General features: G+C 40.4%; 1 protein-coding gene across 3 annotated transcripts in view; it reads right to left on the minus strand.

Annotated features, from left to right (window-relative positions):
* Positions 1-10154: 10154 nt before the first annotated feature.
* ntng1a (netrin g1a) overlaps positions 10155-18003 on the minus strand; it is a 185063-nt gene continuing 177214 nt past the window's right edge. For all 3 annotated transcript variants that reach the window (XM_053622034.1, XM_053621951.1, XM_053622117.1), the window contains one exon: positions 10155-13132. In XM_053622034.1, coding sequence (XP_053478009.1) covers positions 12897-13132 — 236 coding nt within the window. In that variant the 3' untranslated portion in view covers positions 10155-12896. The remainder of the gene's footprint in view (positions 13133-18003) is intronic.

An 18003-nucleotide genomic window follows, 5' to 3' on the forward strand; every position in this document is an offset into this window, starting at 1 on the left:
AAACCCTTTATTTTAACTGCGTTGGGTTTACACACGGAAACGTAATTCCATATTTAGCTTCTGATTTACAAGAGCGTGATTACTGAATTAGAGTCATGATAAATACACCATGTGATAACTGTACAACCAAGTATTGCGCTTTTCAGTGTATACACTTCCAAATATACAATTGTATAGAAATACCGCTTTCTGATTGGCTGGCTCCTAACAACACTCTGGTCAAAAGTCGTGATATGACAATACTAAGAAATAAAACACTCTGTGCCATGCTGTGATTGGAAAATAACCAACAACATGGTGGTGTGATGAAGCAAAGTTACCGGTACCACCCTGAAGTTGATTATTTTCCTATTACCTCATTGCATGATGTGTTTTATTCCTCTCTACCTCTCTATCCTGGATCAGCTATAATAAATATCACAATAAACACCCAACACTTTATATGCATCCTGAACTCTTTATAATTACTTATTGTTTTTAACCAAACGTGAACCTTCCAGCTTTGTACTGAAGCAATATCTGCACTCGTTCGTGTTCATCCAGGTTGATCCCTCACTCTCTAGCTTTAGATTTAGATACCACACATATTGAACCTTCTGTTAACTCACTGATATTACAGGTTCATTCAGAACTCCTGAACTCCTATTATATTTCAGTTTCTTCATTAAATCAATTCAGTTTTATTCGTGTAGCGCGTTTAAGAGTGGACGTTGTCTCAGAGCAGCTTTACAGAAACATATAAACACAGGATGGAGATTTTAAGTGTGTGAATTTATCCCTATTGGGTGAGACGGTGGAGACGGTGGTGAGGAAAAACTCCCTGAGATGATGCGAGGGAGAAACCTCGAGAGGAACCAGACTCAGAAGGAAACCCGTCCTCATCTGGGTCACGACGGATAGTGTGAGAGTAAAAGAAAGTTCATTATGGTGTTTATATGAAGTCTGTTTGTTGGACTAGTCCACTGTTCACTAAAGGAGACCCGAGTGTAAAACTGCATGTGGTAAACGCAGTCCCAAGGACATCGCAGCAACCGTCGTCCCAGCAACCACAGTGAGAACGTCCATGTGGAATCGAGGAGGTCCAAAACCATTTCCATCATACGTCAAGCGGTACCGTCCTCAGAATCTCCAGGTTAAAGCCTCCAGTTGATGAGAGCTCCATCCAGAGGCAGGGCATCAGGATGGATCCGGCAGGTCCGGAGTGCAGAAAGGATCAGGATCACTGGCATCTCCATTAAATCATAATCTTTATACTTAGAGCTGCACGTAAATGTGTTATATTTCTTTATGTTCTTGTTATTGAATCGCGGGTCATTTAAAAAGAACACACCGAGGTCAGAGTTAACACTCCCATGCTCAGCTTGCCTTTTCTTCTTCTTCTTCTTCTTCTCTCCCCTCATACTGTAGCTATTCGTCTCTGATCTGTAGCTTGGACTCGTGTAGACTGACTGAGGTTATACTTCTTCTAGTGAAAAGCTAAACCGAAGATCTCAAAGCGTGCGGAGAATCTGAAGATCAATCCTGCCTCATGACTCATCTTTGGTGCCGTGACCCGTAACACCACAGCACCTACGCCAAGAGCAATGTTGTCTGTAGTTCTTTATCCTCGTACTGTAACATTTCCACGAATCAGAGCGTTATGGCCTGTAGTACTGAGAAACAAATAAACAACGCAACTGTTTAACACAATTCCAAAATGTGTTTTGAATTTGCTGTATGAACTGATTCGACTCATTGAACATGTGTTTGGTATCTCAGCGAAGCTGCACTCCCATGCCTAACAGCGCTCAGTAGAAAATATATTCAGTTTGTCCGGGTTCTTTTATCATTTATTCCATTTAATAACTGTGAGGATTGTTTCCCTGTGCTGCGTTTTGTCTGTCTGTATCGCCGGGTTACGGACTCTGATGTTCGCGGAATTTCTAACAACTTGGTGCCGTGACCCGGATGCCCCGCTAACACCACCTACGCCGTTATTTATCAACAAAGAAAAAACGTTATCCGTGTAAGCAACTCAAACACATCAGCATATTGTTCAATCCTTCTTCAAATGTGCTTGGAATTGGGCGTACGAACCGATTCGAGTCACGGAGCGGGTTTCTTTCATCGTTTATTCTTCGTGATGATTGCTGATTGCTTTTCTGTGCTGCGTTTGGTCCGCCTGTATCTCTGGGTTACGGGCACAAAGTCGCTGTAATGTGGCGTGTGCAGATCACACACACACTGAACTCTAAACACTGAATGGGTTTCCTGGGTGTCGACAGAGATATTCCCATCAGAGAGGCTGAACAATATCGGCGTCCTGATCCTCCTCCATTACGGCTGGAGGAACGGCGGTGAGACAGAAACAGAGCTTTGTCCCCCAGAAGAAAAGAGACCGAGATAATGATCAGAGCGATGTCCCTTCACTTACTCGCTCCGTTCGGACTCTGTAGTGCACTGACATTTAACACACCTCTCTACCAACCTCTCTTTATTTTTTACTCTCTTTCCATGTCTCAAACCCGCTGGATGTTTAGCTATTTCCCGTCTCAGGAACCGTGCATGTCCTCAGTTATCAAGCGCCAAGATGATGACCTGTTTAACTAACTTCATCCTTGTTCTAAAAAGCAGAATTACCTGCACATCTCCAGACGTTTTATTTTGTCTCCGGGAGTTCGTCCTCACCCCTGGGGTGTTCATCAGGGATCGAAGTTTGGGACGATGCTTTCCCTTTAACGCGGTACACAAATACGAATTCCGTCCAACTGGAATTAAAAGCTGAATGTTGCAGGAAATCACTGTGATGTTATAATAATTGCACCTAACTACACGCTTAAGATGTGATTCGTCTCCTGATGATTCAGATCTCCTAAAGCGGGAGTGTTTCTACTCATTTATCAAAGGCTGGTACAAGATTTATTCGGGTAATCCATATTATCGACCAACCAATTTTGGTTAATTGAGACAAGATCCGGTTTAAAACAGCGTGAGATTTTGGTTTTACCTCCGACATCCTCACAAGCACTCTGCTTCTTATAAAAGTTTTTTTTTTTTTTTTTAAACCAACAACAACTTCATTATGAGTGTCAGAACAGATCTTTTTTTTAAATTAAAGCAATAATTATTATTATTATAATTATTTTGGTTTTTCAGATATTCCCTTTCATGTAGCGTGTGATATACGTAGCTGTTTGTGAATGTAAAAAAGTCTGCAAAGTTTCAAAAATCAAAGCGCACGACAAACGGAGTTATCGACTCCCGAAAGAAGGAATCGATTCTGAACAGCTGAATCGAGTCGTTAGTGATTCCAGACGTTACTTCCTGTACTAACCTACGTAGGTGTGTAACAAAAAGCCCCGCCTCTGGTCTTCATCGGCTGCTCGCTGACAGCGGTAGACCGATCACGACAGACTGGGACGTCTGACCAATCAGAGCAGAGTATGCTCTCTGAAAGGAGGAGTTTAGAACGAATCGTTTAGAATGAATCATTTAACGAGTCGTTTGTGACACCGGGGGGAAAAAAGTTAACGCTGCGGTTTAAATGATGAGCATTGTTATTAAAGTGTTTTGTTGAAGTGTATGAACAACCATAATAAATAAAAATAAACAAAACAGTAATGAAAATATTTTTAAAAAACTAAACTTTTCCCTATGTGTTCTGCTGGAGAATTTCAAGGTCCAAATTTCTGGTGACAAATCCATCAATAACCTCAACGTAAGATGATATCTTTTCAGCCAATTATATGCCAGTTAATACTGTTTGATTTAACACACGGCTCTACCGACTTTACAAATAGTCCAACTGTAATCAATCATTCTTAGATATGACCCAACAAAATGAAGCTGTTTTTACGTAAAATCAGGTGAATGCGTTTCCGGTAAAATGATTGATCAGCGTCCGTTAATCCGTTACTTCATTCTACCACTATACATTATTTCCATTTTGTGAACGTATCTGAAAGTGATCCACTTTTTTCCTTCTTTCACTTCTCAGTGCTGGACTCGTGCTGTCTGTTCCCGTGAACAGTTTCCCATCGGCATCCACTTCCATTGGACAAACAGCGACGCATTTTATTCTGCACAGTAAGCTGTACTGTGCCTACTATTTATGTATAATAAATATATATCTTCTATATGATATTTACATATTTTTAAGTCAGAATATATTGTGATTCGTATTAAAATTAGAACTGACTTTTTCCTTTTTCTGAGCAGCTGAAATGGCGCCCCCTGGGATGCAAACGGCATTATCCGCGCATCGGCAGCCCTACGCCCTACGGTACTGGTAGTACGCTTAATTTTTGCTACAGCTACTATACATGAAATCTACAGTATATACAGATGAATCAATTGTTATAATAAGGTGTGTAACCCAATCATATTTAAAGAAGTTTTAACAAGCACGACAGGGGCATAACGTTACAGGACGATCATCCGTGACGGGGTGGTGTGATGTGGAACAATAAAATAAAGTAGATTATTTGCAGTATTTTTCTAAAAAAAACAGCATGTCCCAAGGTGTTTAATTCCTCCTGCACCACAGCAACGTCACAAAAATGACCATTTTTACTTTACTCATGAGTGACACGTGCTACATTTAATGCTGTGGAATGTCCACAGATCAGGTCAGTTCCCGTTATCGCTAACGTGTCTCATGGAAGTTGAAGTCGACGTTAATTAGACAAAAAAAAAAACAAACCAAAAAAAAACCCCAAAACAAAACAGTTGGTCGTGTTAATGAGAAACCGCAAAGCGTAAACTCCTCTGAAATCTTCCATGTGGAGGAAACATTACCGACTGTTTCATAGCGCTGACGCTGGAGACTCCTTCTATAAATACAGTAAATGAATGAAACTTCACCGCATCAATGATTACAATCATGATCTGTCGTTATTTTTAAGGCTTTAATATAAACCTGCGTACTATCAGGGCTGCTGTTGTAGAAAACGAATCAACACGTTCTGACCAATCACAATCGAGAATAAACAATGCTGTAGTGTGACGTGCTTTAATACATTAGTAATGCGAATTCCTCCTCACCAACAGAGGGCACTGTTTCTGGATCAGTCGTTCATTTCCTGTTTACTTCCTGGTTTTACACAGTGTTGTGTTAGTTCTGAGCTGTGTTCTCACTATTATGCTACACAACTCTTCGGGTTTGATGATTATGTCTACCATATTTGTCCAATGCCTGCTTAATGACTTTGGGTTTTGGATTGCATTTAAATAAACTCTGCACACTAGATGCTCATTCTTCGTCCGAGTCTGGTACGTTACAACTCCTTTCCACAGTTTTTGCTGCATGGAATTTCCCTTTTGTAATTTCCTTAACTGTCTAAAAGTCAATTCAAACATAAATTACGTTTATGTTATAAGAATGGTGTAATATAAATGAGAAAAAAAAAAGGCTGTTAAAGCATTAATAATGCAAAATGTCCTAATTCTGAATGAAAAACTGGTACAAACCTTGTGGAAGTGTAACAGTTTAGTGCCTTTGAATAAGTAAAAACCCAGTAGATAAAGTGGGCTCCTCTTATGTACCACATTCGGAGAGATAAGCAGAGTTAAGTTACAGATAAGACGTTCAGGGTCGGGAAGTCCATTAGGCTGCAATTCTGAGCTTCAAAAGCTGCTGCATTATTTATTTCTTAATCATATCGGTTTATTCGGCCCAGCGTGTGATTTAAGCAAAAAAAAAAACAACAAAAACGCCGTGTAACAGTTCTCCTGTTTGAGGAACGGATCCATGCAGTCAGCTGATGTGTCTCGAGCCAACGGGCTTCTTGGAGGATCTCCGAGTGTAGAGATGATCTAGAACTTCTCACGCTGATCGGTGTCAGTTTTCATTTAGTACCGCCCTTCAGAATCTACATAAGATATTTACAAGTTTCCCAGAAGGCGAAATAATAACAATTTACCCCAATCATCCTGCTCAAAAGTTTACACCCCCCTGAATGGTGTAATGTATGGTGTCACCTTCTTGAGCATCGGTGAATGTTTGCACCTTATGTAATAGTCGTGTACGAGTCCATCAGTCGTCCTCGGTGTGAAAAGACGGATGCGAACATCATACGGCGACTGTTGGAAAGGGCTCAAATATGCAGAAGATGCTGGGAAAGTAAAGAATGTGCAGGATCTGGAGGGTAACGACACGCAGTATTAAGAATCGAGCGTGTGTAAAATTTGCTTGTGTAAATTCGGTTATTATCGTGTCTTGTGGACTAATATGTAAACATCTGTCATGTGAAATAGCTTCTTCAGGGCAGGACTAAATAAAAAATTTAAAAAAACCTTTTTTAAACGTATTAATTACTATTTTGCAGATTCTGCAAGGCGTATGTCAACGTATGACCTCAACTGTACAAAAGTGGTTTGTCCAAATCAACCAAAATTTTCTACAATCTCTTAGCGGAGTAGTTGTAAAAGTCGGGTCTAGGGATCTCTGACATAATATCCTACCATTTATTATATTTATTTAGTTTCGTTCTTATCTTCATAACACACTGTAAAAATCGATTGGCAGCAGTGTTGCCTGTAAAGCACTGTAAAATTTACACCAAATAATAACTGTTACATAGTGTAAAATAACACGTCATCCAGTATGTTCGCTCGTTCGGCATCTCACGCTTCATGCGGGATACAACAGCAGAAGGTTAAGGGGAAAAGACCTGAGATTTGGTCACATGACCTTCTGATCTGTAACACAAAGCCCTACCCACTGAGCTTGTACTGGTTTTATTCTTACTAGCATATACAATTAAATTCAAGCTCAATACGAGGAGAATTTCTCTTTCTATTCTCACCCCTGCCTTAAAAAACCTTTAAATATCCCACTATGCATTGTGTTTCCTGGTAGTTTACTGTAAACCGATGCACTGCTCTAATTGCCTAATCGTTTACAGTATCCTATCACCATCCTGTAAAATGACACAACAGTTATTGCACTATAAATTCACTGAAGGTTTTTGTTTTTATTTTTATTTTAAACCATGTACGTCTGATTATTTGTTGCACCGGTGGCTTGACTTGAATGGATTTGAATCCAAACTTCAATAACTCTAAAACAATTAGGCCTATAAATAATGTCACCTGGACCTACATAATATGTTCTTTCGGTGGAATGACGGCTCCAACAGATAGGTCAGTTAGAATGAGATAATGCTCATAAATCTGTTTCGAAGGGGGTGCGACGCTTACTTTACAGTTCAAAGTTGGCAGAAAGTTTGAGAACTTCTCGCCGAGGACACCGCAGCGAGTGTGTTCGTCCTACAACGCGTCTCGAAATCTAGGACACGTTCACTAACCGCTCAGTCTCGTGTATCCCAGATTGCAAACAAAGTAAGAACACCTAAACACTGGGACGATTAAAAGCAGGTCTATAACGGAGCATCTTCACCTGTTCGTTTAACGTTATTCCAACACTGTAGATTTAGCATTGTTAGCATTGCCGGCCTGGCTTTGAGCATCCGAACCAACACATTTCACACTCCACGGGTTTCGATAAGCATATTCATAGCCTGGGATCACAATAAACACGGAAACAAAACAAACACAAACAAAGCGAGACAGTTTGTTAGCCATCTGTGCTCCCTTTTCAGTGGCGGCAGATGTCCAGCAGAGCCGTAACTGAAATCGCTCCTCTCATTAAAGCCCTGTGTGGAGATAATAGCCAGCGTTTTATCATTCCTGCTGAATAACAAGGCATAAATAATGTTAAAAGCATAGGTTTCCCCACTGCTGCTGATTATTTAAACACTCAACACGGCAGATCTGTTCGACAGCCGTGACGAGCGGGCGGCTAGCCGAAGGCTGTAAACCAGTTACGAGTGCGGTGCCGACAAAATAACAGCAATACATCACCACGCAACAAATTAGCACCAGAATCACTCATCACAAATATTTCATCATAAACATATGCGGTGTGATTCGGGATGGAGTCACTGTACGGCAGAGACTCGACGCGGCTAGCTAGCGATCAATGACGTGATGGCGTTGACGGCTGGGTTAGTGTACAGATGAGGACAGATTAAAGGACTAAAGCACCGCTGCATCGATCTCTTTAGGTAGACAGGAAGCGAGAGCTAATCTCACTGCAAGATTCTCAGCAGGTAGTTGAACAGCATTGTGGGTAATGCAGGAAATCAATAGTGAACAGTATTGATGAAAGAAGTTACAAAAAATCCCAAAATTCTACACATGTTAATTATGGGAATGAATATAGAAGTCATTCATACACCCTTCAGATTTGTCCGACGTAAGGACACTTTATATATCTTGATATTTATATTTCTACTTGAAATGTATACATCATTTCTCTTTAGTTTTTTATTGGAATAAGGGAAGCTACATTAAAAGTCTGTCAGCGATATTATTTAAGCTAATTCTCCATTAGCAAGCTTTGCTTTTTCAATATTTTTTTTAAATACGTTCACAACAAAATGACATTTCTGCTTATTTATTTTTAAACAGTTCGTAGCTAGATCTGGACAATTTGATATAATATTGAAATTGGGATTGGAAACTGATTGGAAACAGCTTAACAGGTTAACAAATGTCTTGAATCTTTTAAAATGTTGTACAGGGTTACTTTTTAACCCTTTTTTTGGGGGGGGGGGGGGGGGGAGGGATAATACAAAACTATGTGTCTATGTTACTGGAGAAAAGGCAGGCTTTAACTTTGACATAATAATAATAATAAAAAAATGTCATGTCCCATGACCAGGAAGTGCTGTTTACACTTCCTTTTCTGCAATCACATGGCATGGTGAAGATAACATCGGAGGGCTCTCAATTTTTGATTAATTTATCAATATTTCGGCAAAACTACTTAAAGGAAAGTTAACATTTACTTTTTTTGTCATTTAAACAAATGTATATATTTTGAGTATTCGGTTAAATGGTGAAATGTAAGTGTTGCCATATGGCAACAACATGCGATAATGGAACTGTGGTATGTGCGTTCATGGATTGAAACAGACCTACAGAGCAAAAAATAAATAAATAAATAAATGAATAAAATAAAAAAAGCCACCTTTCTCTCCCATTTTTCACATTCAGAGTGAGAAAAACTGTTGTAATGTAATTTCAGACTTTTTGCACTCGCACCTAATGATCTAAATTTTATGTTTCAAGAAATGAAGAATTAAGAACTCGAGTGAAAGAATTAAAAAGACACCTCACCCAAAACATGTTTGGATCTAATTTTTGTATGTATTTTGTGTGAGTAAATCCATCCACATACCTTTTACAACTGTGATTCCTTTCTAGAAGATAGAACTTTTACAGGCTTACTAGCTGGCACAAAACCTCTGCAGCTTGGAGTCTGGAAAATGCAGTGATTGTAATCTCATACATTTTAGTGCTATTTTTGATACCACAATATACCAACAGACCCCCCCCCCCCACCACCACCACCACCAAAAAAGTTTTTTTATTCTTACATTTTTAAAAATATATTTTAATAATAAAAATCCATTCGAATTTTTTTTTTATGTAAATGTAATAATTTAACACTTTATCAGTGTTAAATAATTAATATTTTATAGACATTAAATAAAAGTATAATTCAAATGCAACGCTCTTCTGCCAGCACTTATAATATTCTGATACATATTGTCTATCGTATAAATATTTTCACAGATCGTGATATGATATTTTTGTCATATCGTCCACTATCGCCCTACCTCAGGACGGTACGCTTTATTTCAAGAGCACAGGACAAAAAAAAGCTCCGTATGCCAGCTGCCTCTTGAATGGAACTTACTGAATATCCGGGATGTGATATAACTGATTTCAGCACACGTCCGCTGATGATAATGATTTTCTTTAAGTTTATATATATATATATATAAAAAACAAAACTTTGTACGGATTTAAACTTTTGAAAAATGCACATCGATTGAGTGCAAGACTTGAATTTTTTTCCCCGTCTGACACGATGGATTCCGTGACCCAGCGGGACAGCGAGGCCTGTTAATATTTAATTCCGCCCTTCCCACAATGCACTGCGCTGGAACAAATCGGTTCTGCGCTGGAGATAAATAGTTATTGAAGATCCACGGTACATTGTGCCAATTACGCAATTTATATGCATGCGTAAGTAGTGTAAATAATGACTTTTCTATACTCCGCCTGTTAAAGTGGTGGAATAAAGGACACGGGGAACACAGCAGCACCTCTAAAAGGTCTTTTTAAACTTTTATTCACTTAAATTTTTCAGTGTTTAAAGCAACGAGAAAACATTGAGAATGTCCTTTGGTGGGGTTTTTGTCATTACATGTCAGCCTCATTTCATGTAATCCAAGATTCTTTGATGCTAGCACGCTGCCAGTACTTAAGAAACTGCATAATTAAAAAAAAATTATAATACTCCATGTTACCTATCTATATATAGAGCTGAAAGCAGCGATTTGCGGGGGCCAAGCACCAGATCTGCGTTATAGTGGGTGTTTTTTTTTTTATTTTTAAAGCTGTAGATGTAGCAGATGGCCTCATCCTGTTTGAGGGGGAAAACGACACGGTTAATTATTAACAGTGCTACCAAAACAGGAATTTATGTACAGTTTGATGACATGAGGAGAGAAAACATCCCCATGATAAATTACCTGTGCAGGTGTTCTGACTACTGGAATACTTCCCATAATATTAACTGTAATTTGATCTCATCTTCAGGAGCAGGTTGCACCGACAGTTATTAAGTCGGGTGGGTTTAGTAGAAAAATAAATAAATAAAACCGACTTTATTCCTGATGCATAAACCGAAGTGAAAACTTTGCAACAAGTTTGGAACAACAACAAAAAAAAAACCCACAAAAGGAACTTAAACGCTGTTCAAATGAACTGAATTACACTGTGCACACAATCCAACAGCAAAATAATCGGGGGGGGGCGGAGGGGGGGGGGGGGATCAATGTTTTTTAATAGTATAGTAGAAAAACATTCAGGTGAAGATGTTTTGAAAGACTCTTCGAGCAGAACGACAAAGACCATACTGTATCAGCTCAGAAACACCTCCATTTTGATTATCTGGCTAATATTTATAGCAGTTGTCATAGAAACCGTCTATAGCTGGTCGTAATGTCTCCTCCCAGCTAATCTTAAATAATATGCTTAGTTTAATTATTTATTTTAGGCCCCTAAATTCGGTTTTACACTAAACAATTTGAGATTATTGCTTTTGCGCACAGTGATAACGTGACATGACTCACTGTGATAACGTACGCTCTCGGTGTCGGATTATACGATGATACGAGGCTCTAACGATCGACCTGCGATGACAGAAAACGACTACGTTCTGCTTAGATCGTCAATCAGAACCGGAAACCAGCTGGTGCAGAAAAACGGGCTCGCGTTAAACACGAACACAAGTGAGCTTGAGGTAATCGTCCGATTTTCCTTCCGTGTATTAGCATGTTTTGTTTACGTTTCTTCATCGCTGCTGGCGTAGCTGTTGTAGCTGTTCCGTGAGTTTGGTGGATTTTAGACGAGTGTCCCGGCAGCACTCACCCACACTGAGATTTTAATGATACAGTTACTTTGTCGTCGTCAGACGTCTTTGGTCGGAGTGGCACTTAATCGAAGCCAAAAAACCAAACAAAAACGTGAGCACATCACAACACGAGACGGCCGACCTCGACTCTTATCCGCGGAATTTTTTTACAAGGCCAGGTCGGTGAAATCGGGCCGAACATCATAGAGCATAACGACGGCCTGTCCCTGCTCGTCTGGTATCCTGTTGGTGCAACCGATCCTTGACATTTTAACACAGTCGCTCTTTGAGTACATTCAATTGTCATGATTGAGATCAAAAATAATGAATACATGGCTCTCGGTGCTTGGCCCCCTGGAAATGAAAACGTTTAATCATCCATCTTTTCGTGTTTCTTTAACATATTTATCACATCGCTCTTAAACACAGTTTATCAGTAATATGAGTAGTTATAATAATAATAATAATAATAATAATAATAATAATACAAAACATTCGGTACTATTTATTGTAAAGAAAATAAATCTTTGTAAATACAAAAATTAAATACGCTGATGATTTTTTTTAAGCACTTCTTCATGGGTTTATTTCTATTTTGGGGACAGCTAATACACAAGTGCCGCACTGACTCTGACATCGGACGATAAAATCAGAATAAAAAACAAACAAACAAACAAACAAACAAACAAACAAAATAAAATGGGGGAAAAAGTGATGGTCGAGGCTTTTTCACCAAATACGAGTGGAAACTGATGGACTCCCTTTAAACACAGCTCAGTCTGATCTCCACGATGCACCGACAGCAAAGAATGTTTATGATTTTTTTTTTCTTTTCTTCTCATGAGTCTTTATTTATTTATTTATTTATTTTATTTATTTTTATTCCATTCGATCTTTTTTTTACAATTTTGTAAATAGTCCACATGATCTGGACACATTCTCCGTGTTGAGGAAAGCCAAAAAAAAAAAAGGCAGTCCAAAGTTGCGTTCGCCATCTTGATCCCAAGTTACCATGGCGATAAAGAGGAAGTAGCAAGACCCACTTCCTGTTTGCTCTTGGTGTGGAGGTGTAGGCTGGAGGAGAGGAGGAGGAGGACGAAGAGGATGAAGAGGAGGAGGACGAGGGGTGAGTTTGGGTTTCTGCTATGGCTTAGTCCACCATAATCCTTCACGCTGACGCTTTTATGAAGCAATGCTTGGATAAATTCTCTAAATAACATCTTGTGACTTTTTTTTTTTTTTAAATAGATTTGTAATATTTTTAAATGTTGTATACATGTATATTTATATATTTATTTATTGTCCTCTCAAATAACGGTTTCGCTCGGCTTTCTGATGATCAGCTTTGTATATGTATTGTGTAGTGTGTGTGTGTGTGTATGTGTGTCTATGAGTGTGCATGTGTGCGTGTGTGTGTATGTGTTTCTCAGAGGGTTAAATCCCAGGCGGAACTCAGCAGCAGCAGCACCATCAGGAGGATGATGATGACGGAGGACGGGACGGGGGTCTGAGCCGAATCAGACGAGCCGCAGCCGGCTTCGCCGTCGCAGCGAACCTTCTCACACAGCAGGCCCGAGTATCCCTGGGCACACTGACACCTCACGTTGTTCACACACACACCACCGTTCTGGCAGCGGAGCAGCTCGTCATCACACACTCGGGCTGCGACAGACAAGAGGGAGAGACGTCAATGTCCAAACACGGGAAGCGCTCAGTATAAACATCAGCGGTGTTTCACGTAAACCACGGGAGAAAAATCGCAAACATTATTTTAACCAAACCATACGGAAATTTATAACCCAAAAAAACAACAACAACAACAACAACAAACAAATAATGGATCTGCCCAACACAGCTTAAAACACACACTCCTACAGGCTCTTCCATTGTCCCTCTGGGACCTTAAAGGTTCTACATAGAACCCTACAAGTGTTTCCCTCCCATTTTCCAGCACTAATACACTGCAGAAAAAGGCGATTTCAAGAAATGAAATGAGTCTTATTGTTTGTGTTGAAAGAAAAATAATCTCGACAAGCAGTAATCTCATTTAAAGAAAATATATCTTACACTTTCTCTTAATAAAAATCTCCCAGCAAAATACTGAGCTTCATATTTTTTTGATATGAAGCAGCTGTGTCATGGTTATGCTGAAATCCACACTACATTACCCATCAGCCCCAGCATGTCACATGACCATGTCATGTGTCCCACTCATCACTTGCACCTGTTCTGTGTTACCCCTAATAAGCACCCCTGTAGAAGTTCTAGTTTTTTCAGCACCTAATTGTCCAGCTTTTGCTGTTTGTCGTGTTCGTGTGTCCTACACTACGGTAGTGTTGGGAAGTTCGGATCATTTTACCGACTCGGATCTTTGAATCTTTCAGGAAAATGAATGAACGAGTCTCAAGTCATTTCGTTCATTTCAGCAGAATATAATTAAATTCTCTCTCTCTCTCTCTATGTGTCTGGAAACGAATCCCTCTCTGAGACAACTCGTTTGTTCCCGAGTCATAGTAAAGACTCGTTCAAACTGAACGAATCATTCAGGAAGGACACATCGCTATCCTACAGCCACAGTCTGCATGTTTTTGCCTTGTGTCCGTTGTCACGTTTACGGTTCTTGTTCTCACAGTTTTGGTTGTTTTTCCCTGTTTCGATAACAATGCTAAAAACAACAACGCTTCCGGTGCCTTAATTTAAGACAAAGTCACTTGTTTTTACTATGCTGTTTGAAGAAATCGTGTCTTATTGTAAGCTTTTCTTTTTGTGCCAATTATTAATCTTCCATGAAGGGATCAATTCTTAAAAGTCAGCTCAATCAAAATCCTAAATCGATCTTAAGCTTGTCTAGTTTGAAGATCCAGCAGCATTTTTACTGACTAAATATTGATGCTATTTTCAAGAACTGGTACCCTGTCAGTTTTGTTTACCCCATCGGCGGATTATTTTGCTTGATTTCACTGCACTTGGACTAGATTTAAGTGTCTTGCTATTTCCAAGAAAGGCATATTTTTTTTGCAGGGTGTCCCTTAATGATCCGACGAGTCCTTAAAAACACTGCAAAACAAAGACATCTTAGCGTGTAAATAATAATCGCAAATACTGCATACAGTCAAATGCACCTAGTATTTCCTGTCAAAGCGTAATAAGATAAACAAAAGATACGAGCTATAAAAAAATAAAAAAAAATAAACAAAATATATCATCAAACCTAATAATTCTGGACCCATTCCGAGCTTCAAACAATAATAGTCTCGATCTGTTTATTTCTAGTAAGAAGTAAAATCAGACGACAGACGGGCGGAATATTCTTACACTGGAGGAGTAATTATAATAAGGAGAAATACGGTATAAATCGTGTGGTATTGAAGAGATTTCCACTCGGAAAGTGATCTACACATCGATTTGCAGTTACACGTGTCCTGCGTGTTAGCTCTGTATTAATACACCTTTTGTTTTTGTCTTTTCTGCTCGAACCCACGTGATCGAGCCGTTCCTCGCGCGAATAATAATAACGCGAGCGCGTGACAGTAAACCGCACCACCACACAGCCGGGTTCGTAAGTATTTGGACAGCGACAGTTTTGGTAACGTCGCCTCAGTACACCAGCACAATGGCTTCGGGACGGAGCGATCGAGACGTGATCGAAGACTCTCAGCTGGTAATTCATGGGGTTTAACACGATCATCGCGTTCGGGAACTACATCCGTTTTTCGCAAGATCAAAAGTAATTGGACGGTAGGCGGATAAGCGGTTTCCTGGTTTGCTATGACGTTCTAAACATCAGCGGTGTATCTCACTGACGCTATCCGTGTCGGTATCTGTTTAGCGCTTCGGATATCTGTATCCGCATCCTTTATTAGGATTTAGACCTGAAGTGGGTGTGGCCTAATCCAGAGCTATTTAAGTGAGTCCAAGAGAACAAAAATGGCAGAAATAATTCATATGATTATTTTGGATACATTTATAACAACCAATCGAATTACCCAAATAAAATCCATTTAGACTTGTTTTTATTTTTATTTTTTGAAACGTAAGTATATCCACTAATAGTGGAATTTTTCTAAAGACTTTATTCATTATCGCTTCAATATATAATGAAATAATTCAATAATGAAATATTTGTTCAATATATATACGAGAAATAAATAATACTGAACTTAAGTATATATTTATATATTTCAAAGAGGCTCCTGTACGCACACCATGAAAAGTAAGGTGAAATGAGCAAATGAGGGCTCTGTGATTGGTCGAGAGATTTCTGAGAGCCTGATAAATGAAACAGATGCAAAACACCATCACACACACACACACACGCACACTAACCGCATCGCGCTCTCACACGTTCACTCGTCTTTTAAAGCAGGATCACAGAGCATAGAGTCTAGCTTTATAACAATTAGGGAAGCTCGTTAGCATGTGATGTGTGAGTGATTTTAATTACACTGACATGTTTTACATTAAGGACACCGATATAATTACCAGCTTTTATTAATTAAAAAAAAAAATCCACTCCTGACCTTGAACGCTTGTCTTATCTATCTCCTCTTTAAACAAGTCGGGGGAGAGCTTTTGTTGTCACCGCTGATAAAAATGGAGCTGTGATGGATGAGGTTAAGGTTTCCTGATAAACTCGCTACCTTCGATACCGCCTATTTATACGTTAAGTGCTTGCGGGTAAACCCGGGGGAGGCGAGGGGGGGGTGACAGGGAGGGGACAGGGGGTGAAAATAGAGCGGGAGAAGTTTATTGAGCGCTTCGAACCCAAACATCAATATGACCTATTAGTGAAGTGTCACAGGCGGCTCAGTAAAGGCGAAACTTCGCAGAAGGGATTGTATAGCTGGAGAGAATTCGAGAGCAGGAATTCTTCTGAAAGGAGGAAGGAGAGCGGATCGATTGAGGCCGCTTTTTTTCTGCACGCGATTCTTCTTCTGACTTAAAAGAGTTCTTGGGTCAGTCCCTAATGTTCCTCCCTCCCTCAGCCTCCCCGTCCCTCCCTCCCTCTCTCCCCTTCTCTCTCTCTCTTTTTTGTCAACGTCTCCAACGCCTGAGGAAAAGCTGCCGAGTCTCACAGTCTCCCTTCTATGATTTATGACCGTGATTGGAACTATAACACACTTCCTTATTCTCCAGGAAAAAAAGCGCCCATAAACCCCTCGCCCGGTTCCCAGAGCGGCCTCCGCACCGCAGCCATAAACACTATAACCTCTAAATGCCACGTGGTTGTTCCGTCTAATAAACACCGGCGTCCATGTTCAATAAAACGCACCCACCGAACGTCCTTTAAAAGCCATTCCTCGAGGTGTGAGGTGGAGTGTTGCAGACAGTCACGGGGACGCCGCCCCTCCGTTCCAGCCCATCACGTTTACAATCCTCCGCCGTGTAAACACAGCCCGAGTGGAGAACGAATCGAGCGATTTATTAGGTTTGCTTTTGATATGAGGTATAATATTTATCGAGGGCGTCGGAGGGCCAGGTGACGCGGCGGAGACAATGGCTGGTGTTTGACGAGAGATTCGAGTTTATAATTGCGTACGTCGTCGTGCATGCAGATGGAGAACACGCGCACGAAGCTGTGTGAAAGCTGAGAACCGTTTTTGTTTATTTCACAGGTTAACGAAAGCCATCACGCTCCACTCGTATACAGTCGGGTGCATAAGTATTCGGGCAGCGACGCAGTTTTGATCATCTTGCCTCTGTACACCACCATGATTTTGAACCATGAAGCGATCGAGATGTTATTGACGTGTAGACTTTCGGCGTTTAACACAAATATCGCATGAACCGTTTAGGATTTTTTCAGAGTCCCTCCGTTTTCACAAGATCAAAAGTAATTGGACAGTTGGCTGATAAGCAGTTTCATGGCCAGGCGTGAGCTGTTTCCTTGTTATGTCATGGTCTGCGCTTATATAGCGCCTTTTTACCCTTAGCGGTTCTACAAAGTGCTTTACACTGGGTCTCATTCACACACACTCAAACAACAATGGTAGCAGAGCTGCCATGCAAGGCGCTAACTTGCCATCGGGAGCAGCTTGGGGCCCAGGGACACTTTGGCATGTGCAGTCATGTGGGCCGGGAAGCAAACCGCCAACCCTATGATTAGTGGACGACCCGCTCTACCACCTGATCCACAGCCGCCCCTCAACAGACAACAGATTAAGGAGATAAAAGGTCTGAAGTTGATTCCAAGTGTTGAATTTGCATTTGCATCTGTTCATGGGGAACTATATGTGGTTCAAAGAGGTGCTGATGCAAGTGAAGGAGGCCATCATTAGTCTGAAAAACACCCCCAGACCTATCAGAGACACAGCAGAAACTTTAGGAGTGGCCAAATCAACAATCTGCTACATTCGTAAAAAGAAGGAACGTGCTGGCGAGCTCGGCGACGCCAAAAAGACTACGGAAGACGAATAAAGTGGATGATTTACTTCCTTCAGAACATCTAGACAAGTCAGGAACACTCTGGAGGAGGTACAGTAGGCGTATCATTGACAAAGTCTACAATCGAGACACGCCGTCATGAACGTAAA

Source organism: Ictalurus furcatus, chromosome 1 (genome assembly GCF_023375685.1).
Source record: "Ictalurus furcatus strain D&B chromosome 1, Billie_1.0, whole genome shotgun sequence".
Lineage (NCBI taxonomy): Eukaryota > Metazoa > Chordata > Actinopteri > Siluriformes > Ictaluridae > Ictalurus > Ictalurus furcatus.